This window comes from Sturnus vulgaris, chromosome 1 (assembly GCF_052056855.1).
Source record: "Sturnus vulgaris isolate bStuVul1 chromosome 1, bStuVul1.hap1, whole genome shotgun sequence".
In the NCBI taxonomy this organism is placed as follows: domain Eukaryota; kingdom Metazoa; phylum Chordata; class Aves; order Passeriformes; family Sturnidae; genus Sturnus; species Sturnus vulgaris.
In genome coordinates, this window is record NC_142243.1 from 63,806,035 (window position 1) to 63,831,819 (window position 25,785).

Sequence of the window (25,785 nt, forward strand, 5' to 3'; positions counted from 1 at the left end):
GTTTGTCACGGAAATTGTTTTTGAAAAATATCTCAGACTATAACAAATCTGAGTCTGACAGCTTGGGAAGCACTGAGCTGTAAAAAACTTAGGTCCCGAGATTCTCGAAGTAGAGTGTCTCAAGACTGGGAACTGGAATAAAGTTACAGTGACAATTGGGATAAAAGATGTCACTAACAAAATTTTGCACTGGAGTTTGCAGCAGTCTTTTCTGTCACTAAGAAACAAAGGAAAACTGTAATTTCTGTCTTCTAGAAGAATGGCTGTTGTAAGGAAGTATTATTATATTTGAAAGAAAACACTTAGGAATCAAAGTATCACTGTTCCTTTTAAAATTCTAGTAAATGGGCACAGAAAAGATAGTTGAGGGATTTCTGAGGCCCTGAGCTTAATTCTCCTTGATTATGGATTAATGGATATAGGAGAAAGGCTGCATTTGCCCTCCAGTAGGAACTATCATTTTTCTCAAAGATTATTTTTTTCTCCCATGCTTCAGAATTTCAGAAGTGGCACCAATCAGAGAAATGATCAAGGTATTCTGTAAGTTTCAAGACTGAAGACTAACATTAAATGTAAGTGCTAGATTTTTGTGTAAGAGCTATGAGTCTAGTGTCAGTAACTCCTGGAAAGGTGTTGAGGAGCAGCAGAAACAGTCTCTGTAGGCCTCACCTCTAATAGGAACGAGCTGATTATAGGAGCAGATTATAGGAGTACTGGATCACATCTGGATTGCTTCTTGTTCATCTTCTGTTTTTCAGAGACTGTTTTTACATTACCCCTCTTATACAGTATTTCTTTAGCACATACAACACTGACTGAACATGAAAACATCAATTTAAAGCTTCAAACTTAAAATGTAATTGGAATGACAGGCTCCTTTCCTATCAAGCAGAATTTCCTGCCTAGTAGACACTGGGTCAGCATCTGAACTAGCACTTTGTGAGTATGTTTTCCAGCACACCATTCAAGTTCAATCCTGAATGAAATTTAGCAAACTGACAAGGAAACTCTTAAGAAGTGGAGAAGCCAAAAATAGAAAAGTTACTTAAGAAGCTGCTCAAAGACTTCATCCCAGCAAGAACACTACTGTGTCTATATAGCTTCTGAGTGAAGAAGTACTGCCAAGCTTACTTAAAAATCTTCCTGTTAATAGGATAAAACTTACTTACAAATGCACTTGCTCTATCTTTTTACACCATACTTGGGGAATAGTATTTAGCAATATTCCTAAATGTGACTCTTTCTTCATTTTGGTTTCCACAAACTGGTATGTCTTCCACACAATGAAACGTCACAGTATTAGGATGACTTAACAGTCACATGCCACCACCATGCCTTGCTGCTTCAAGCAATATTCTAAAACATTCATAATGTGCTTGCCTTTCCTCTTCCAAGGTTCACTTAGGAGAAAATTTTTCAACTCTCTATTTGAGACAATTAGAATTCTCATTAATTTCAGACTTTTTTCTGAAGAAGTTAAATGATTAGAAATAACCATGATAAACTAAAAGGCCATGCAAGCTTCCCCTGTAGCTCTTTCTCCAATAAACCACACACACATTATTACCCCAATCAAAATCTCTCCATAAACATTTATATATCAAAATCTGTGGCAGTTTTTGCAGTTTCTCTCATACTGTCTTTGTGTGCTAGAACAAAGCTCAGAGAAGTTAAAATAATGTAAGTCAGTTGCTTAAGACCTACTACTTATATTTTATCAAGTACTTATATATCCTGAAGTGCAGGATGATGACCCCTGCAATTCTAAATTAAAATCTTATATTGCTTGCTCTAAATTGTTAAGCTTAAAAACTATTAACAGGCTGCAAATTGAGAACCATTCATTACCATTCATTATATTATAACATAGACACTTAGTTTATTAAGTTCTACTATACTAGAAACTTGGTTCATAGTCATTATCCAACAGTCAGTGCTGGGACACTAAAATCAATTTTGAAGAAGAGACTGCCAAGTTTAAATTTCTTTCTAAGCTGAAAAGCATCCCAACAACCTTATTGTTATAAATGACCAACATAAAACAAATCTCAAAAATTCAGGACGACAAAAGCATAGCTTTCCAAACCATGCTTTATTTTACTTAAAGTGACACTGCAGAGGACACGGTTCTATATCTGACACAGGATTGAGACAACTTTAAAAGTGCATTCAGTTGCCTTCAATTCTTTCTGAATAGGTGATAATCTGGTTCTCAGTAAGACATTTACTAGGACCACTTCCATAAATAAATCCCCAAACATTGCAGAGGTAAGCATGACAACTTCACATACTTGAAAGAAAAAGTTGCCTACATACAATTTAACATCAGATTGCAAACACCAGCTAGTAAGAAAGCATGCTGAATAGCACAAACACAATATAACATGATTAACACTTCTTACATTTGAAAAATTCATACCTGGGTAAACTGCCTGTTAAACTTCTTTCACTTGATGATGACGATGATGATCCAGGTCTCTGATCTGCCTTCCTCCCTAGAGACTCTGTTGCACTTGTCTGAGGTTTTTCATCTTCCTCTTCTGTCTTTTTTTTTTCAGTATCACTTTCGTCACTGCCTTCTCCTAAGATGTCATCCACCTGCCAAAGAGTGAAGGAGTCAGTTTATCTTCTAGCAGACTACTCTGTATTAATCTTTCATAATTATTGGATCACTCTTCAATAATCATTAAGAATATGCTTCAAGTTTCCTTGGCCTTCTCTGTCAAAATTTAAATTAAACACCAATGTCTTCAACACAGCCTCTGTAACAACTCTAGCAATATTTTATTCAAATAAAGTATATTTATTCCATGCTTACCTTAAGATACATATACATATACTCACATACATGATAGTCACACAAGAAACTATCATAAAAGAGTGTTGTCTTTTGAAATTAAAGGGATAGCTAATTTATACTATTGCAAAATACTGATGCATACTTTCTACTAGACACATTTTATATTATTATAGCATATAGAATCACTTGGGCAAGGCATATTAAAATCTCTAGCAAGAATTCTTATATTTACAGGTATTCCTTGATACATATATAACTGTAAAGAAGTCTATTTCTAAATAATACAGTATGAATGAAACAATGTACAAACCTCATTTTAACCCAACTGTCTGACTGTGCTAACAAATAAGGACAATCAAAATCTATCAAAAGTCTTAGATATTTTGTTAAATAATTGTTTTTCCTTTACTTTTGAAAAGTTACAGAATTTGATAGTCCTCTAAAAATCTATGAATTTGATGTGACAGGTCTGGATCTGCTAAAAACATCATTAAAAGCAAATCTTACTCATGAGCCACCCTAATGAGCTTCAAAAGGTTGTATTATCTTTGAGTTAGCATTCAACCTTCAGAAAGAGATGAAAACATAAGAAAACATAGGTGAAGATCCCCCAGTCTCTCAATTTTTGTGAATGTTAGAAGACATGCAAATAAGCCATGTGTGAGCATTTCTCTATTGATATTTAAGAATTTTTCCTAGAAGCAGCTTATCTCCACATAAATTAAAATATTCTTCACTGCTAGTCTTTGCTCTCACTAATCCACATCTGCTTTATCAAGAAGAAAAATATCTGCATATGAAAATGGACTAAAAGGTTTTATGCTGTTTATCTGCTGCTTTTACATGAATAATCCCAAAAGCTAAAAGAAAGCTGTAAGAAAGTGACTTATTTCTGGTCATTCATAAATGGACCTTTAATTTCTTTAGCTCATTAAATAGAACTGCAAACCAGTTCAGTGCATCTAAATCCAGATGGCAGTTTCAGGTAGAAACTGTAGGAATGGCTGTGTCTAATCAAATCACATTAGACCAAAAATGTTTTTCCTGGGAGCAGAAGTTGTCATACACATGGCAAATAGGAATCATAGAATGCAATTAAGGGTCAGGGAGACAGAAAGCACTGCTAGAGATAAGGGATCAGTGAACCAAAGAGAAGAATGTGAAGTACACAGGATGGGGATTTTTTTTCTGTATGTACAGAAGGCAGTGAAAGTCTCAAGTGTTTTAAGTATTACAGTTTGGGATGGGATGGCAGGAAGACCCTGCACGTATAGCTTAGGTAGAAGACACTCCAGGTAGCTGACATGGCCAGTAATTAATAGCACAGATCCACAGCTCTAACAACTCCTTTCCTGCAAGTCTCTAACATTTAAAAATACAGTTCTTCATTCCAAAAGCAATACTTTTCCAGAAAGACTTATATTTAAAATTCTGTTCTCACTCCAAATATGTTAAAGTTAGGCTGTTCACTTCGTGTGAACAGTTGTGGTAGACTAGTAGTCTAGTTATTGCCATGTCTGTTTATCTTTCATCCTGTACAATGCTAACATTATTTGTTTCAAGTCTGAAATGCCACTTAATATTAGAATTACTAGAATTAGTTGTACATATCTTTATGCCATTTCTCTGAAAGGCCATATAAAATGCATGTGTAAATCACAGAAATATATCAAATTTGGAAAATCATTGCATATGAAAACTATGTGGGATGATCCCTACAAGTCTCTAACTAGAAAGGCACCTGAAATATGGATTCCTGCTTAATTATTGGCTAAATTGCAAATGTGCTGAAAAATGTAAGTTGCATCTTCATCTTCCGCAATTCTCAAAAGAAATGGAAAACAAACCATATTTTCATTGAGGCAGTGAGATTTCAGCCCATGACACTTGATCAAGTTAATAGGCAAAAAAACTTCATTAATATTTAAGCACCAATGATCTATGTATACCTATCACTACCTTTGAATAACTAAAAGTTCAAAGAGCAAAGGAAACTTTTAATCTGACTCGGAACATGACAGATACAGATGTACCAAGTATCAACTACGGCTTCAATTTATGTGATTGGATTTAATATGATTAATATAAATGGAACATATAACACTTTAGAAGAAAATGCCAGCTCATACCAAATCTTACTGAAAAGATACAGTGAAGGGCTGCTTACTGCTTTAACCCACAGCAGCTACCTTTGAAATAGACTTTTATAAACCAGCAACAGTAATTAACATTGAAAAAGAAAAATGATTCATCCCTTGAAAATGACGAAGTTGTTCAATTCAGCAAGAGAATCAAAAGCCTGACAACTCTTTCAAACACTCAATTATAAAAGCCAATGGAAGTCCTCATGTGACAAAGCTGTTTTATTTCTCATTTAGGAGGAGCAGAGCATACACTCATGCAAAGTATAAAGACAAAATGTGTCTCATTCTCCAATTAAGAGCTGAAAAGTACCTAAAGCTTTGCTAAAAGGAAAGTCAAAGCCTTCCATAGTAACAAACTAACCAGATCAGCTGAAAGTGATTTTACTCTAGAAGCTTACACATTCAAAATGAATCAAGACCCCAAGAAAAACACCAAAAAAATAAACTGCTATGAGCAACTTCAGTTTTTCCTAAAGTTAAGTTACAAGTAATGTTTTGATACAGCTTTGGGATATGACAGAGAGCTGATGATACATTCTTGGAAGTAAAAACTACATACACAGTAATGCAAACTGCATATTTGAAAACAAAAAAAGGAGCTGTGAATAAACTCTAATTCTTGTTTTTCAACTAGCAAGTACTTTAGGATTCAAGTTGTAACAGACTGAGAAGCTACATTCCACAGCCAGTAGGACAACATTTGCAACTGCTTAAGAGATCTCTTAAAAGAGGTACAATCATCTGAAACACCCACTTACTGGAATTACAGAAAAAATTCTACAAAAAGAATAGGTTGGATAAACACCAGGAAATTTTGTGCTCCAGTACTGCACAGAAGATACACACATTTCTGCCCCTCCCCACCAGTCTTTCCAAAAAGATTTTTGCTCCGATTGTGTAAGTTAAGGGAGAAACAGAAAAAAAACACCAATTATTTACAAGGAGTTCTTCAGGTATATTTCTACTGCCACAAAAACGACTGTTCATTGTAAGCAATGCAAGTAATTGGTATTGACAGTAAGTACAGTTAAAACCCAACTCCATTTCAGCATAAAACCTGTGTGTCCAGAGCATTTATTTGAGATTGTGTTGAATGCATTTTATTTTAGGAAGAACTTGCAAAAACCAATAGTCTGCCATCTGAATGTGTCAAAAGGTTTCAATAGGTACCTTATATTCCCCCCATGGTACATAAAGTAAAAAAATAACTCTAAAATGATCCTATAATCTTTACTCTTGGCTCCCCATCCAACATTCCCTTCTGCTTTGTCCCAAACTATTGCTTTTTAGTACATTACATAAATCAGCTGACTATTTTAGAAACTTTAAAAGAGCAGCAAAATGAGAAGACAAAGAGGAGGTAGGAAAAGGGACATTGAAAATTACAAACTAAGCAGCACTTCTGAGCATGTGAAATTAACAGTGAATGGTGATATGAGATTGTAAATCAAACTAGAGAGAGTGGTGGCTCCATCTCTCTGGATCTGCCTGTGCACTGAACTTTTAAACCTTCCAGGGCAGAGGTGTGAAAACAAATCGGCTCTATCTGTGGCAAAATGAATGTAAATAATACTGCAAAAGTTTATTAACTCCACTCTATAAAGTAATTTGCAGGAACTAATACAGCTCTGGTAACTCAGGTGCAGCTACATTCCCATAACCCAGCTTACAAGAGGTCACCCAACAGTGCTCTCTACACAGTGCACATAATCATTTGACAAATCGTTATTGTGGCACAATCACAAATGCTTGTCCTCTCTTTCCCCAAGCTCCTCAAAGTGTACACCAGGCATTTGGTGGAGCAAGGGAAGGTTTATCAAGAGGGGGACAGAAGAACTGATATTTGGTCTTGGACAATGGACTTGGAAAGTTTAACTGCTCGACACGAAGCGCATTTTGGCAAAGAAGAGCAAGAGGCCATGACAGGAGTGACAGAGCCCCTGCACGAGCAGGAGGCACAAAGAGATGTGCTGGGTCACTTAACTTTCACAGGCAGTCGTCTTAATTTCAAATGCCACTGGGTTCTGTGCTAAACAGCATAATACAGATGTTACCCATGCATCAAACTTAAGCAAGATCAGGTGCTAATTATGCAACTTTGTATGTCAGAGTAAAGTTCCTGTGATAGTTGCCTATTTGAATGCTATCTTCTACTGAATACAGCATTAATCTACCTTTTACATATACGTGATACATTGTACCCTTGATAAAAAGGACTGAGGTCAACAAAATAGATATAAAAATTCTTAATTTCTAGTGAAGCTGAACAGCAAAAAAGCAAAATCAAACTGTAAAGAAATATAATACTTAAAGACAGAGTTCAATTAAAATCCCGAAAGAAAATAAAACCTTTCCCAGAATAAGAAAAAATACCTGAAGTCAAGTGAATTTGTATTAATGATCACAGATCAGCACTTATTTACTCTGTGAATAAATTCAATAAAGAATCTGATTTTAGTAGTGTAAAATGGTTTTATGACAAGCTTTCAGAACACCCAAATAATTTCAAAATAAGGGAATGTGTTTATCTTTGTAATTTTTATTGCTTACTGTATTTATATTCATAAACACTTTTTGTCTCTATCTTTCAACAAAATAACAGCCCCAATGATATTTACCAGTAGTTTCTTCATTTGTAATTAAAGAAACATTACAACATTTTACTGTCTTTTTGTAATAGAAAAGTATTAATGAAATAAAGACATTATTGCTTTGTTCCTCAGCAGCTGAAGTCCCAGAATAAGAAATCTTCATGCTCAAAAAGCACCATTTAAAATACATTTTGCTTTCCTAAATACTTGATGGTATATTTTTGAGTGGGAGGTGATTGCCTTTTTCCTCTGTGAAGGGGCATTACCCATGGGTAGCTTTTTTTAGTTTAGGCAGTCAACAGATTTCTGAGTTATAGTCAAAGTCAGGCCTTTAGAATGAGAGCAAAATCAAACCTCTAACTTGCACTTCCTGGCACTTGCAGTCTGGAATTATTTTCACCTACTGTTATCAAACTGCACATAGAAATATTAGCAGCTCCTGGTAATAACCTTCCAGTTTCAGGATGAAAAGCAATTACATGAGAAGAAAATGTCTTGGCTTGATGCTGAGCATAGCTGCTATGCTCAAATTTGAAAACCAGCAATTTCAAAACACCATGTGGAAGTTACTTACAAGGAGCCCCACTGCAATCCCTGGCAGCTGCACTGGGACCCTGATGGGAAATTAAGTGGCAGTGTAGCCCCAATAGCTGGAGTTCCCAGCGCTGCTGACAGCACTGACTACAATGCTGTCACAAGTTTTAATTGCAGCCCTGGGCTGTGCTCCTAAAAGACAGATCTGAAGGGAAAAAACTGAACCCCACTGCCTCTGATAATCTGACCCCTTAACCTCTGCAAATGAAAAGGTAAGGTAACTACAGCTGCACAGTTCACTATATTTGGGCTTTACTACTGCAGTTAATACTTCTACTACAATGAAATAAAATGTCACTTAGAGATTGCAGACCAATACTGTTATTAAAAAGCAACACTAATAACAGTCCTGTATCCTTGCTTATGACTGAATGGGATTGATTCTTCAAAGAATGTCATTTAAAACTTTGAATTTCCCACCTGGAGAGCAATGTCTAGATTTGAGTGAAAACCTCATAAACATTCTTAAGATGACTAGAAAAAATATGTGAGACTCCTAAAAGACACACAAGGTGCAATCCTTCCTTGATCATTAGGGTGCCTCAAGTGCTGACTTAAGGATTCCAAAGTCATTATGAAATATAAACTTTGTTATGGAACAAGGCAGAATAGTTTTCAGCTGAAAGAGGACAGGTTTAGATTAGACATCAGGAGAAATTCTTCCCTGTGAGGATGGTGAATCACTGCAACAGCCCAAAGAAACTGTGGATGCCATATGCCTGGAAGTGTTCAAAGCTAGGTTGGATGGGGCTCAGCACAACCTGATCCGGTGGAAGGTGTTCCTGGCAGGGAAATTGGAACAAGATGATCTAAGTCCCATGGCAGGGGGACTGGAATAAGATGACCTAAGTCCCTTCCAGTCCAAACCATTATATGATTCTCTGATTATTAGTATAATGAAAATGACTTTCTTTCATTAAATTGGTAACACTTCACTGATGCTGGAAAGTGGAAAAAGCCCATTCCTAACTACTAATTTGTGAAATTTAAATTAAATTCACATGGCCTAGAAGTTACTGATTTTAATATTCACAATAATTTTTTAATTCACAGACTCTAAAGAGAGAATGTCTTAAGGGAGATAATACAATCATTTCTCTAAAGCCTTTCTGAGTCAGGGATATCACTGGAGCCTGGAAGCTATGGCTTTTTCTGATTATAAAGCCATCCATAACTCTAATCTTCCTTTCCTTTATTCTGTTTTCAAAAGAAATCCTCTGCCAAAAGATCGTTAAATAGCAATAGGCCTGTAAATCTTCACTGTAATTTTTTTCAAAGGATGAAGTCTAAATAAAAAAAAAATTACCACAATATCTGTGGCAAGAATACAGTTGTTCACCTATCCAGGAGAAGAGACTTGCTGGGAACCACTTGAAAACAGCATTTCAATTCCACCTTCCCTGCTCATCAGCTTATGACTGGGATGGAGAGGAGAGATATCCTGAGCTCACTGGAGGTAGCAAGTGTGGAGCACTCTGTTTGCTCCTTTGGTTGCAGCATTTCTAAAACAATGACACCCTAGCATACATAAAGAGCTCTGTGGCTGCTAAATGCAATGATTCTTCAATTTAGACTGCTGAAAATATCCACGCCAAAATTCCAGAAAAGGCTCCAAACAATGTAAGTCAAGGGCCAGTGAGTGAGAGCTACACTCACAGATCTACAGCTACCCTTCAGAAAAAGAAAGTGTTTTTAGTCTGTCACTGACCATTATTTATGAAAAGTTCTGGCCTTAGGTATGGGGAGAAAAAGCAAGTAGTTGGAAGAGGTTTGTCCTGGGATTCTTTGCAGGGAAGCAACCCTCTGCTGACACAGGGAACAGAACACTGCCTCCTCAACAGCAAATGACTTTTCAGGTCCCTCTCATAGCTATAAGGAACTGTGGCTTGCACCACGACTTTACTGCACAGAAAAAAATCCACTTAGTTTGACATCCAAATTTTTTTCCAAATAGGGAAAAGTCTAAAAATTTTTTAATTTAGCTTTGATCTTAATTTTTTTCTTCTGTATACGAAAATTTTTTATTTAACTTTTTCCCTCAATGAATTGAAATGCTTTTTTTCTGTTTATTCCTACCAGCCAAATATTTAGGTACAGTTAACTGAGGGGCAAGATATTACCACCCACGTCTTCAAAAAAACTAGCAAGTATTCCAGCATGCTCTTGAGAGGTGATATTAGGACATAATACATGTGAACAATTGAACTTTCCTACAATAGACACAAGTTTGTATTAAGAGATTTGGGCTGAATTTAAGTCACTTTGAAACAAAAAATTTTCTTATACAAAGATGTCACTGGAAGGACAAGCTGTCTGAATTAGGTTAAGTTGTCCCTCTGTACATAAAATTTAAGGAAGAACGTGTGATGTAACTCAGTCCCATTTCTTCTGAGTAACCTCAGAAGAACCTGTCTTTCACATTCTGTCTCATCTGTTTTTTCTTCTTTACCATTAGAGCGCTTTTTTCTCCTTTTAAATTTCTGACTCAGTTTTTAGAGTCACACAATGCATTTACGCAAGTGTCCAATACTCCTTTGTCTCAAACACTTCAAATGCAGATTTCACTGCTCTTTTCCACAATTACCACTGGCTCAGCGGAGCAGGTGATGAATCAGAAATATCAGAAATGACTAGTCTTGCTCATGATTAAACAGAACACTCTTCCTCTATTTAAATTTCCATAAAGTGAGAACTACTTTTGTCCTCTCTTGATTTTGACAAAGGCATGCTTCAGGTTATAATATCAGATGTTATTATATCTACTTTGGTAGATTGGAAACAATTGCTCTAAACAGTTTAAGGAATATTACAAAACCTTAGAAAAAAGCTTTTATGAGATTTCTTTTGCATATAATTCATTTAGAGATTGACTTGTACGTCCTGGATGACTACATGTAAATTAAAATGCATCCTGCTGAAACCAAAGCTGGCCAGAAAAAGCTATACATTTATATACTCAGTCAGAAACTGCATGTTCTTCAGTATCAGTTCCTCTACTGAAAAGTCACAGATTTGACTAGTAAACATGCTTAATACTCACAAGCTTGAAGGAAATGGAAACCATTTGAGAGCTCAGCATTTCCACTAGGCAAAATATTAACCGTGCTTTTTCTATCCCAATTAGCCCATTCTTTATGTGAAAAACACCTTATGGGACATCTGAGAGTCTGTAAATACCTAGAATCACAGAATAATTTCAATTGGAAGGGACTTCTGATGGTCACCTTGTCCAGCTGTGCTTGAAATCAGACCAGTTCTATAAAGTTACTCCAGGCTGTGTCCAGGAGCATTTAAAATATCTTCAAATAAGGAGATCTAGGACCACGCCTGGAAATCTCTTCCAAAGTTTGATCACCCTTGAGGTAAGGTTTTTCATTATATGGAGTCAAAAGTAATCCTTATTGCAATCTGTGTCTGCTGCCTCCTGCCCCATCACTGCACATCTCTGGGAATTCTCCATTTTTGTCTTTTTTTAAACTCTCATGCTCTTGTTGACAGCTTCTGAACTCTCATCACCATCATTAAATGAGTTGCTATGAGTTTAAAAGGGTACATGCTTTTTAAAGAAAACCTGCTAGTTTGGATCTTAGGGGAGCTCTAGGCAAGAGGTTTAATACAGCATGTCCTTTTCTACTAGGACAGGCAATTAACCATTAAACATTAAGCATTCATTTCTGATCTCTGAAGGGTTGCTACTTTAATAATAATGGAAATAAAACTATCAAGACTATGAATTTAAAAAAAAAAAAAAAAAAGGCATGCTGTAGTTTGGCTTTATTTTCAGAAATTCAAAACTTGTAATTTCCTTTCTCTCAGACAGGGTAAGAACACTGAAATTACAGGACAAAAACTGAACACCAAAAAGGAAAATTAGATTTATCTGAAGTTTTCTCCCCTCCCCTGTGTAACACTACCAATCAACAAGCAGAAACACGAGTGAGTACACCTTCAACAAATAGATGGTACATTTAAATTTAGTCACAGGGTTTCCTGGTCTTGCAAGAGGAGTAGAAGCAAGAAGACAGAAGAGACTGCTGTAGAGGGATGCAACAAAACTATCTCCTTGCTCACTGTGTGACATCTCAGAGACAGCAGCAGTTTAGTGACCTTCAACTGCTTTTTTAAGCTGGGTTACTGCTTGGCTACACCACTTTCCTGTCCCACTTAATTTCATGTCTATATTAAGCTGTAACAGTAAACCACAGCAGGAATAAGCAGCAGCAAAGAGACTTTGGAGAAGCATCTCTATTAAATGCATAGCCACAACCTGGTGGTAGAAGACTGCAACAGACCAATGGCTTGGAGAAGTTATGTTAAAAGTATTACCATATGCTCTTTTGTGACCAATACAGAATTTCATGATCTGATAAACCAAACCATGCACCACTACTGCAGCCTATTGGTACTATCAGCAAATTCTCTTCTGAAGAGTAAAATTTGTGTCACTGGGCCATCTTTCAAGTTTACCTCTACCTGCAAGTCTTAAAAAACAAAATAAAAAAAAAACCTGCAACAGAACAGAAACAACAGAAACTCAAGCTGCATGCTCAAGTGCCACATATTACAAGTGTCCTGATTTCACTTTAGGCAAACCTTCACCTTAAAGAAAGGAGTCAGTGTGTCCCCAGGTGATAGTCTGTTGCACTCAAATTCTGTTAGAGTCTTTTTGTAGAAATGAGCACTATCTAAATATCCATAGACTGGAATACCTAGAGAGTCTGTTGATGCTATACAAACACAACAAACACATTCCCTAGAGGGAAGAGAAAGGAACAAGGAGAAAATTCTTATAAAAACACATATTTGCTGCTCTTTAATTTACAGAAACTATCAAGTGTGCAAGATGAACAATGACTAACATCATCACTGCAGTCTTCTCCCATGCAACAAGAAAGGCCTGATAAAGACTAGAAGTATCCATACCTGCTCCTTTTTTGTTTAACACAGGTGGACATTTCAGGGATTTCAGCTCACTGCACACATGTCACTATAGATCTTATCTTGCAAAACTTTATAGCAACAGGTTAAAAAGCCATAGCAGCCTACAGCTGTACTGCTCATCTGTTTTACAACAAGACAGGATCACACTTCTTGTTCTCAAAGCCTTCCTTTAAAGTAGAAAGTATACTTTGCTGATACACAGCAAAGAAGAGCTTTGTCTTATAATTTTGCAAGACTAAGAACTGTCAGTCTGGCTATTAACTGAAGCACAGTTTTGCCATAAATTGTCATAAATTTCTTGTTATTTCTAGATATTTAGCAAGAAACATACACAAATCTAAATTTCTTTAAAAATAAATTAATCTAATTTGTTAATGAAAGAACACTTGCACAAGTTGTTCAAATACTGTCACAAAATACCACTGACATATTAGGTTAGAAATCCTAACATTCTATTAAAAATGACACATAGCAATTTAAGAGGGCACAGAGCCTAGGCTCTGAGTGATCTTTTCTGACATTTCACTGCCAAGGGGAGACATCAGTAGGAAGCTGCTAATGAAGTGCTGAGGGCAGCATGACAGCAGTATGTTACTATCAAGGAATTATACAATTTCTGAGCTCCTAACCTGGTTTTATATTATTTAGGTTATGTAAAGACACAGAAATTTGGCAATTTAACGCAAAAAATACTTAGTTCACTTGTACTGCTTCTAATCAGTCCCCCAGAGCAAACCTTTTTTGGACATAAACTTCATTTTACATTTATTTTTTGAACATCAAAATACCATCAAGTACCTCTTGACAGCATCTGCTCTCATGTAGTTTCACTTAAAAGCACAAACGAATCTATGAATGCTGAACACATCTATTGCAGTGTTCCCCTCCATGTGCATTTGGTAGAAGACAGCACACTGATGGCCCAAATCTAACAAGCAATGGGATTCCTAGGCAACTAGCTAGGATGAAGTGTCATCTGCTGCTAAAACTCACTCACACTCGAGCCCAGCTGATAAGTTTCTTTCTGACACAGAGAGGCAGCTCTGAAGAGGTACGGATAGGTTTCCTTCATCAGTGCAGCTTGATGACTGCTCAAATGGTTTTAAAAAGAGAATGGGACAGTTCTCAATATTCACTCACTATTTTATCTGGAAATACCTGCTGAATTGGTGGATGGAGTTTAAAATAGTATTTTTTTCCCTAATGAGACATGATCCAGGTTTTTGAAGCCTGCATTTCTAAGCAGAAAATCTCAGCTTTTATGAAAGAAGCACTAAGACACATTCTCTTTCAAGTCATCCCCAAAGGCATCAGTTAGCAGCGTAGCCAACCTGCAAGTACTCTTAGCACATTATCCTTGAAAACTGCTGAGAAGCATTTAGGGCGTAATCCATTTGGTTATTCCATTACAATGAGAAAAATCAAGAGTGGGAGGGAACTTGATTTGAACTAATTTCCAAACACTTCAACCCGAATTACAGATTATTTAAACTACTTTTGAGGCTCTAATGTGCTTCAGCTCAGAGGCAAATACTAAACTTCCAAAATGCTGCAACTAGAAATGCAGTCTCTTATTGCACAGTCATGATCAGAAAATGTAGTAGAACAACAGCCATAATTATGGACTTTACTTCAGAAGATACAAGAACTCAAGTAATCCTCACCCTAAAATGAAGATATATAAAAGCATAAAAAGACTTGGTGATACAGTGTGCACACCACCCTCCCGTTTTTTGCATCTCAACTTTCAAAGCTTTCTCTCAATGAATCCTTGTTATCACCTGTTTTAACAATATTCTCTCTTTGCACAGTGCTGAGTTGCACCATCCCAAGGTTAACTGAAAGAACACCTTTTGCTTAGAGAGACTGAATATTCATCACTGCATACATATTTCAGAGAAAAACAAGGTTGTTTTCCTTTTCAGAGGTTGAACTCCTTTACTTCTTGTTCAGCGGGCTACAAAGCTGTTCAAGCTGTTGAAGTCACAATCTAAGTGAAATCGAAAACATTATGGTGAGAACAAAAGACAGGCAAAAAACTGCTTTAATTTACCTGCCTGCACAAGCTATCTGCAGTTATCACAGCTGCAAAGGAACTCAAACTATTGCTTTGTGGAGCAGTTGGGGTACAGTAGGGCTTACTAGCTCAAAACCACTGCTAGAAAAACACTGATACGCTGTATTCAGCATAGATTTATTCACACACACTATGAACAAACTTACTCTCCTAAGATGGGTAAGCCAGCTTGGATCTGCCTTGACTTGCTAATTTCAACTTAGCATTGGCAGACATCAGCTGGCTTCACAAAGCATTGTTTGTCAGTGAACTTCCCTCTTCAATAAGCCTGATTAGCTTGGTTTTATTATTACAAGAACCAAGAGACAATTATCAATGTGCTCGAGCTAACAAAACCACCTCAAATAATAAGCATTGGAGAAAACTATTTCTGGTTTTATGATAAATTTAAGGATGAGAGTGAAGACAGGACAATTTTGAAACCATTTCTACTGAACTGGGCAATGGGTCTGCTTGACTCTGTACAGCCAAGCACGTAGCTTTTAAGTGAAGTAATGCTGAAATATGAGCACTGTGTATGTGGAAGTATCCTGCATAGCTAGCCTACTCAACAGCCCAGAATTAGGCATGGAGTAAGTTAAGGAAAAGAAAAGAAGCAATCCATAATACAGTGAAAGATAAGCCTAGCAGCTGAAGAGTGGTCTGTTTCTACAAGCAGCTCAATATTAAGGTGATTGAATACCATGCAGGTTCTGATATGATCTCTGTATCATGGTATGACAACTATATCTAGTCCTCAATACCTCTGGGATGAAGCAAGTTTGATGTTGGAGCATTGAAATATCTGGGATAGGCAGCTGTCTGTGTTAATCTCAGAGAAAGCAGTATCATCATATTTGCGACAAGGAGTGACAGGGAATATTGTCCAGAGCTGACTGTGACCCCTGGCAATTATAAAGTGCAAGCTCATATACAACCCCGTAACAAAATAAAGTAACAATGGTGTTCTCTCAAGATCTAAAATTAATACCACTACTGTAGACATGAAAAAGTTACTGCAGCACAGCCATTCGAGTCATTATTCATTTTGCAACTCATCGCTGCAGAGAATTTTGTACATCAGTAGAGGGCCCTTGTTCTGCAGCTTTTCCTAACCTCTGTCAATGTTATACATGGAATGGAAATAGTGGTGCTGACACAGGAGCTAGAACACTTGGAGCTGAAGGACTATCACACAGAGTGGCTGTATTCAGTATGCCTGAAGCTGACACCTGAAAGAACAAAGACTACCAAACCAGAGATATTTTCCCTTGAAAATGTCTCTGAAGTGAGCAATTACAATTATGCCCAAGTTAAATTTAACAGTAAGTCAGCTTATGATAACTGATCATGTTCAGCTGATTAAAAAGTAAGTTTAGTACAAACTAAACTGTCCTTCAATGCTGTATGTTGAAATAACCTGGCCTTTGTGACACCAAAATGGACTTGTATTTTTATTGCCCCAGAATTCCAACCACAAATTAAGTTTGCTAGCAGACTAGCATTATGCAAATGTTTGCAAAGATTCTTCACAGCACTCAACATACGTTATGCTATATTGCATATCTATATTTCTTTTTATGTTGAAATACAAGTATCAGAAGATCTTGATAAAACAAACCAAAAAAGTTATGAAAAAACAGTTCAGACTTAGACTGGGACTTGAGCAGACACCTTTAAATATCGCTCATGGAGAGTAACAGCACAAATTTAAATGTAAAAACATGTTAGACTCGTGATGAGGTGCAATCAGGCCCTGTATGCAGCTGCTCAGAATTATGTTAGGGATCAGCTTGCAAATTGTTTAACAGGGCTCATGCAATTCATTTTTAACTGTGGCCAATTAGTGTTGACAGCCTAGCTGCATTTCATTTAGCATATGGAGGTGGACGTATGTTAAAATAAGGTTATTGAACTCTATTTAAAGAGGTTTTGCCCCATTTTGTTGAGTAAACAAACAGCTAAAAAAGACTTTCAGCTTCTCTTTACTAAGGCCAGGCAATACCATAATGTACTACCACAGTCGGTTGAAAAACTTTCACACAGTGTATGGAAAAGCCTTCACTATAGAATAACCAACACCTTGTATATACATTCTAGAGGTGAGAGCTTTATAGAACTACTTTCCATTTCATATGAATAACACATTTGCTATAAAATCAGGCACAGTTTAAAAGCCAGAAGTTGTTCATATCTGCAGTATCACTGAGTTCAAGATTTATCCTTAGTTGCATAATAATTTTTACTCTGTGCTTAACAGAATGATAGCAACACGAAAAAAGGAGCTACTCCCCTAAAAATCCAAGCTTACAATGAAACAATTTTGTGAACACCGATGGGAGAATGGCAGAGGATCTGAATCAACTGTTGATTGAATCAGGGAAGTGTGAAGACTATGTAAGATGGCAGAACCATCTTTGCTGACAGGTACATCATACCAATCTTGGACTAAGTTTTGCCTGGATCTCCCTGTTTTTCTATTGACAATCCGCCAATCTGATTACTTTGAGTTTCATCAGATTCCTCAAAAAGAAGTTAGAAGCAAGCATGGCTACTTCTTTAGATGATATGCACTTGGTGCAGCCCATTACTAATATTTATTGTAGCACAAATATTTGTACTTAGCTTATTAATAAAGTAAGCATAATACAAGTGAAGTCTCAATTATATAGAGGGAACATCCTGAAGTCATGTTAGGGGAGGTTTGGGTTAGATATTAGAAAAAGGTTCTTCACCCAGAGGGTGTTTGGGCACTGGAGCAGGGTCCCCAGGGAAGTGGTCACAGCATCAAGCCTGACAGAGTTCAAGGAGTGTTATACTCTTGAGTACATGGTGTGACTCTTGGGGATGATGCTGTGCAGGGCCAGGAGTTAGACTCAATGATCTTTGTGGGTCCTTCCCACTCAGCTTATTCTATAATTCTCTGAAACATTTTTTAATTTTCTCCTTAACAGCCTGACCAGCCAAGAACTTGATTGATCATGTTCATTTTGCTCAAAAGTCTTACATCATCTTTTAATTAACAGCTTGTCATGACTGCCATTAAACTAATTCTTACATATATAGGTAGTCTCCATTTTCATCTACAAAATGCAGATATTTATACTGTGTGTCATCTAAATGCCAAAAGGTTACTGTATGTTTTCCGTATTTCATCATGACATACAAATTAAAAAAATAACTCTAAAATGAAAATAGGACATCCAAGTATACAAAAAGACCTGCATTTAAATATTTTCTAAGCAACCTGTGCAGAAAAACAGAAGTGATCCACAACTGATTGCCTAGCTGAGATAACATCAACTTCTATAAAAATCTTTTTCCTGTTTTAGTAATGAGTTGTCTCGTTGTAAAACATGGTATTATATAAAAAAGCCTCTCCAAACACTTCTAAAAAGTCCTGAACAAGCTTGAACCATGATGCTCTCTTAAAACTAGCAGGCCATCAGCTCTATGCAATTAGTGCACAACCTAATGGTCTGCAGAGAAATGAGACCAAAAAATAGGCAAACTTATGTTTCACATTTTAATAATCCATTTGAATCCACTAGCCTTATCTACACAACATGTAAATATTCTACTTATTAGGTGAATAACAATCAGAGTGTCAATATTTCTGGTCAGGATGATTTGTCATTTAAGCATGACCAATACTGATTTTTAAAAAAAAGTTTGTCTTCTGAAACTAAAAAACAAAAGAAGAAAGCATAGCTGCTTTTTAGAGTAGTTTCCGTTTTCCAGTAGAAAATGAATTTTTCAAAGCAAAACAAAGGCAGAAGCAAACTCCTAATGGTCAGTTTCTTTTAAGTACTTATCTTTCTTCTCTCTGATTCACTGTACCAGTATCTTAATTCTATCCTGCTGATTCTCGCTGCCAAACTATTAAAAATAACATTGCAAAACTTTACTCAGTTTTCTATACTAATCAGATGAGATACGGGTGAAACAATTGCTTTAATATTATAATATATTAGTGCTCAATTACTTCTCTATTATTTAACCATATTACAGAAGGGTGAATGTCAAAATTGTAAAACAGGAGAAGCAGTAAATATACTTTCCTTCTTATAAAACTGCTTTAAGCTATGTTCTTGAAGAAAAAACACATTACACTTCTTGGTGCGTCAGCCAGCCATCACTTGTTCATGAAGACAAGCCAGCAATCTGATTCCTAGCATTGCATCCTCACCATTTCTCTCCAGAAAACAGCTCCCAGTGAAAAAAAGCAAGCAACACACGTAGTTTTGCTGGGTTAAGTGCTTATTTGGTAATAACCACTCCAGAGAGAAAAGAAAAAGCTGTCCAGAGCATGGGGGCCAGAGGGAACGTGAGAGTCAGCATGTGAAGGAAGGTGACAATAGGGCTGCCAGTAAGGAAACACCAGGAAGCACCAATGGACTGAGACCGGCCAACCTGAGTCATCTCAGGTCTGCTTATATCAGAAGATGCTTTGGCAAATCCTTTCCATAGCCATCTCTTACTGTCTCAATGGAGAGTATGACATTTTACCTTTCTTACTTCTCAGTACATGCACTTTCACTAATAGTTATTTCAAATTGTTTTTACAAGTCCAGTTCAAGTGAAAGATGTCAACTGCAAAGCCAGACCTCATCACTTCCAAGGGCCAATGACAATTGATTGATGACAATCACTAACAACAGCAAGTGTACACAAAGGCTTATTCTTCTTACTTCAAAAAAAGGTACAATTTATAAGAAGCTAACCACATTTAGCATCTGTACCATTTATGACACAGTACATGCTAAGGTGGCAAACAAGAAAATTTGTATGAGAAACGTGGTTGTGGAAATGTAAAGAACTGTTAGATGTGAGAGAATTGTCCAAGGGAGCCCAGGCAGCTATTATTTGCTCTAGAGACCACATCCTCCACATTAAATTAGTACTTTTTAAATAACCAAGAGGCTAACCACTTACTGAGATAATAGTTTTCAACAATTTGAAGGAGAAAAACACTCCCTCCTAATTCACTACATGGTACAGTCACTAACTTGAAATAAAAAACAGAAATTAAGAGATAAATTTGCTTAGATAAAAGCAAAATGCAGAGTGACAAAATGTAAGAGTATAAGTGGCCTTATGTAAGAGCAGAATATTGCAATTTTAGTCTTTGTATATGGCATATAAATTACAATTTAGTTCAAGGAAAAAAGTGTGCAGAATATGTCCCAAATCAACAGAACCATGTTGGTGCAAAAGTAATTCATTAGGCAATTCTCACTCAAGAAAAATCTGCATACTTAAATACACTCGTGCACAGAACATACCTTTGCAATGTGGTCACTTTGCAGCTGCTGACCACATATGCCAAGCAGATGGTAGGAATCTCTGCAGCTCCACTAACTGAAGTGAGAGATGGGAAAGCTAGAGGTTGGACTGGTATCAGATTCACTCCTTTTTGTCCCCTGTCCCAAGTCCCAAACTGAGAGGAATTTAAACCAACAAAGTATTTTACCTTAGATGGCAGAGATGATGACACTTGACAAGACACAGATGCTACTTGCAAACACCACGACCAAACCACAGTAACAAACACAAAAGCCTAAGCATCATACAAGTAGTAAACTATGTGTCCACAGCTGTTCCAGGATATTAGTAATCCCAGGCCTTCCTGGATCAGAAGGTACTTCAAAACAAACAGAAATCTTTCTGCTTTACTAAACTTTTTTAATCTTTCTGCCTTACTAGAGATCCTTTTCAACTTCTTTCTCACTGGTGAAACCCATACTGGCATCTGTCAAGGACTGGTCCTGAGAGTACTGACACACATGAGGGCCTATGGCTGTCTGCCTTCTGCTGTTACCACGGATGTAGCAGCAGCTGAGATATGAGCAATTGAGAACAGGATCTTGAGCTCAGCTCAGGGTAATTTCTTTTTCCTTTATCACTGACATTTTATAAAGAAAGGGAGCATCTTAGATTCTGGCTATGCATTTCTACTATTTACATGGACTGGTGAACAGGAAAGCATCCAAAAAATAACATAAGGGAACTGTACTGACACCCATAACTCTGAAACTAACGGATGAGAATAACTGTAGCCAAAAGGAAGACAGGAATGAAAACTCTTGACCTTGTTTACTTATTTCATGCTCAAGTAATTTATCATACACAAGAATGTCAATGTAATTATGAAAGGGGCACTTATGAAAAAAGGGAAAATCTTTAAGATTATATAAAGCTGACTGAATTTTTAAAAGAAGCTAGCACAATGCACGAGGCTAAAAATCACTTTTTGTGTCTGCAACAAATACCCATGAAGAAAGAATACATTTTACAGAAAAGCAAAGTTACGGTCCCTCAAGAAGCAATTAGTATGTAAAAACAAACAGCTTATTTATAACACATAGGACACAACACTGTTAGGATTAGATCAATTTAACTAAAAGTAACTGTGCATGATACAATCCTAGTCGTGAGTTTCTCTCCAAATATAATTTAGGAATACAAATTTAGAAGAAAATGATCCCTAATAAAAAGGAACTAACAATCAGTTCTGAAGAAATAGACTCACAAGATGATCCATGAGTAACCTCTGGGAATGAGAGCTACATGGCATCCTGTACTGAGATAATCAGTTATTAACGGAAAGACACATGCACATCTTCACATGGCTTGCATGTCATTCCCATCCTTTGCTCAACTTGCTTTAGCTAATAGATCTTATTCCTGGAAACAAATAAGAGTAACTTGAAGTCTAGATTCCACTTTCTGTTTTTTCTAAGTAAAGCAGATTCACACAACACTGTAGTGACTGGTAGGTCAGGAACTTCCACCTATCCCTGGCAAAGGGTGACAATGCCACACATTCCCATCCCAAGCACGTAACAAAGGTGTGGAGAGTTTTGTGGAGGACTGGCTACATGAGAAGGGACATGATGAGATTCCACTAGTCAGGAAATAAGGCCTTGGGCAAGAACACTGTGCCTTTGGGCAAGGAGCAAGGCGATCACGGCATGTCAAAATAAGAATTAGCTTTTGTCAAAACAAGAACTAGCTGCTGCGGTGGAGCATCACAGGCATCCGGAGTATGTAACAATATGGGCAAGGATGACGTTTAGCAAGGCTTGAGCACAGAACCAATTATGAGCTTGGCTTTTATAATATGTATGAGCCTTATTATCGTGTCTATATAACTGTAGCCTTCTGATCAATAAATTGAGACTTGTTGATCATCATCGGATGTGCTTGTCTCCTGTCATCTCTGACACAAAGGCTCCAGCAGGTGAGCAAGTCCATTCCTGCTGAAATGGGGAACAAGAACAGCTGCAGATAGCTCCGTTTCTTCTCCCTATAGGACAGTCTGCTGCAATACTTACTTTTTAACACAGACAACGAAAGCAAAAGTAGATAACTTCCCTGTAAAGTGATAGAACTGATCCTGAGAAAACAAAGTAGTACTGGAACAGCTATTAGGGACAAGAGGTTTCTGGTTAGTTATTGACTGCATTTAATTGATTGCAAACCATTTCTTTAAATGTTTTTCTTTGGTGAACATTACAGTATACTAGATACACTTCTATATAAATAGCATTTTTATGGAATTATCTTTTGCAGGTTATGTAGCAGATAACCAGTTATTTAGAAGTAAAAAAATATACAATCCTGTAAAAATTACTATAAACAAGCTAATTTGACTAGAATTTAATTCTGCTGCCCTTTACTGTCCCATAACAGAGACAAACAGCAGCAATCAGTTGTAAAGCACCTATGTCAGGCTAGTACAGAAAAAGGGGAAAACATTCTCTCAACTGTGAGGTAGCAGCACCAGGAAGCTGCATCTTTTCCAAGTAGGGATACATTCCTTATACACTTACTCTGATTTGGCAACTGCCCTTTGAATAGCAATTCTATTACACTGAACACTCCTGTGCTTCCACTTTTCTAAAATTCTAACAGTCCTTCATGTCAGAGGGAAAGGAAGCTACCATTGGATCTGATCTCCCAGATCTTTGGCACTGAAAAACATACAAAAGGCTAAGTGACCTTAAACTTCAACCCAATAGCTGAAATGCTATTCATTTCCTTTATTTGGTATGCATAGCACAAATACAACTGAAAAAGTAAGAAGATAAAAAAATCTACGTAAGATTAAATTTTAAGACAGATGCTTATCCACAGTAGTTCTTCCCAACAGAACAGCAGAAGAGCTACTGCTTTTTTTACTAGGAAAAGCAACAAACACACTTTCAAATAGGTTAAGGAAGGAAAGAGATTTAATTTGGATATATATAATAATTAAATTCTCTTTATCAGCTTCCATTTTCATACTTCTAACAAAACTCTCCCACATATAAATTACATGCAAATTCTGAATTAGCTGGGGCTGTGTGGCCTTTCATAGATTTTTGCAAAGAAAAAGCAAGATTTTCTTTAGATCTTAGCTGCAAAGGAGTTATTTATTGCCAGTTATAACCATAGAAACAGTATATATTAATGCTTGCATTTCCTATTTAATTTCATTGAAAAAATCCCGGTGCCTACAGCTAAAAACTCTTTTTGATCTTATCTGAATTTGTGAGAGAATTCAGTAGAAATACTGAGGATGCAGTTTTAAAGCTTTAAATGCAGTTCTGCCTTCACTCTTCTTACCAGCTCTTCCCATCTTCTGCCTGCTCCTGGCACTAGCACTCATGCAGCAGCAATGGTGGGTTATTGCAGGAAGCTGGTAATGACGAAGATTAATCTGGAAATGATCTTTATTGTCCCAACCAGCTCCCTGAACTGTCTTGCCATAGGGTCCCATGATTATCAACAGTGGCTTAGGGCAGGGACACAGCAGTTGAGCCTGGACTGGCTTACACAGCTGCAAGGTCCCGCTGGAACTGCTTTCCTTCTCCTTGGACCACATACTCCTAACCTGAACAACCTCAGCATGAGCACCCGGGAAGTGGAGCAAGAAATCACTGCTGTGACTGGAACAGACACCCTCGCTCTGCCCAGGCAGTTTGCAGCCAGCTGCAGTTCTTGTGGCTGCCATAGCCACTTGAATGCATAAAAATGAAGCAAAAGCATTTCTTTGGCAAAAGCAGAAATTCCACATCTATTAGGGACAATCTGATTCCAGAAAGGTTCTTACCCTTTAAAGCATTTTGATAAAGAATGAGGTGGGGGCAAACACCTTTCTCGGGAAGTTAAAGTAGCCACAATGTGACCAAAGCGAACTGAGTCCCAACTAGCAAGACTTATCAAGCTTATTTTCACTTTATTTGATAATGATCCTGACAGTAGACTCTCCTGTGTAGACTCCACTAAATTTTCTATTTTATAGACTACATTACCACACGTCATCTCTATTTCCTAAGTGTACTCCCACACAACGCTGTAAAATCCTGCTTAGTTACTTGCATCACATTTCTTCTACATGAACACACTTTTCCTAAGGTGATGTTAGCAGCCCAAGTTTTCCTTGCCTGTCTTTTATAGTCAGCTTCCAGGAGACAATGACCTGCTGGCACTACCACATACAGTTCAACCTCCCTGATATATGTCCTGTGTGCACCCCTCCTCCATGTCTCAGTGCTAATATCTGATCCTTGATAAAATCAAACTGAGAAGCTAAAATACCAGAAAAATCCCACCCTGCTTCTGCACCAAACTCCAAACATAGCTTGCTACTGGTTCAGCTGCCCCAAGAACAGAGACTTGGTGGAAGGGAAAACTTTTGGCAGCAACTTTTACCTCAAATCATACTCCTGGAACCAAAGCTAAGCCAACTATGAAGGAAAGTCACTGGAATTTGGGCTCATTTTTTCATGTAGTTCATGTAGTCTAGTTTCCAAGCATAATATGCTGCTTAAGCAAAAGCATAATTTAAAAACAAATCATTGTAATTTAAGATGTTTATAGTTGTAGGAGAAGTAGAAAAACAAATTTCTTTAGTCATAAATGTAGCAGCAGAGAGCAATCAATCACAAAACAAACAGTGCCAAAAGATTCAGACTTTTTACAAGGCTCCTAAATAGTATCTTTAAAAATAGACCAATATGCAGTGAAACTGAAAATCATGCACACATCCTTTTGACTCAGTGTACACAATTGCTGATGAATTGCATCAGCAATTCATTAGTATTTTTCAAAAGCCACATGATTAGAAAAATATGCTAGTACATAAAATCATAAGGGTGACCCATAATATCAATTGTTTTTAAATATCACTGATAATACAGATGGAAGGCACAGATGGATTCAGGGACTGGTATCATGACAAGAAGAAATACTATTTCTGGGAAGGTTTGAGATCAAATGGACAGAATACTTTAGAACAAAAAGCAAAATAAATCAAAAGCTGTCAACTCCAAGAGTTACCAGGTAAAGTTAAAAGCCTGGAGTCACCTGAAATTCAAAGGAGATCATCACAGCAGTTGAAAGTTATGGGACACTTGCCCAGAATACCAGCTTAAAGCTCATCTGAAAGTCCATCTCAAATTTACCCTCTACTGAATATATAAAGACTCTTTTTTTGTTGGTGAAATATGCAGTTCCCTTCTTATACTTTTATTACATTTTCTGAAGATAACTCAAAGCCTGTTATAGCTAGAACCTTGGAAAGAACTTACTGCCAAGAACATGGCCAGTTAAATGCTCCTGTCCCCACCCCAATGAACTATCTAAGCCTGAAGATGAATTAAAGCTCCAGGG

General features: G+C 37.0%; 1 protein-coding gene across 1 annotated transcript in view; it reads right to left on the reverse strand.

The window, feature by feature from the left end:
- Positions 1–25,785, reverse strand: part of CTDP1 (CTD phosphatase 1) — a 99,301-nt gene that overhangs the window by 28,359 nt on the left and 45,157 nt on the right. The window contains exon 12 of the mRNA XM_014877703.2: positions 2,420–2,598. Coding sequence (XP_014733189.2) covers positions 2,420–2,598 — 179 coding nt within the window. The remainder of the gene's footprint in view (positions 1–2,419; positions 2,599–25,785) is intronic.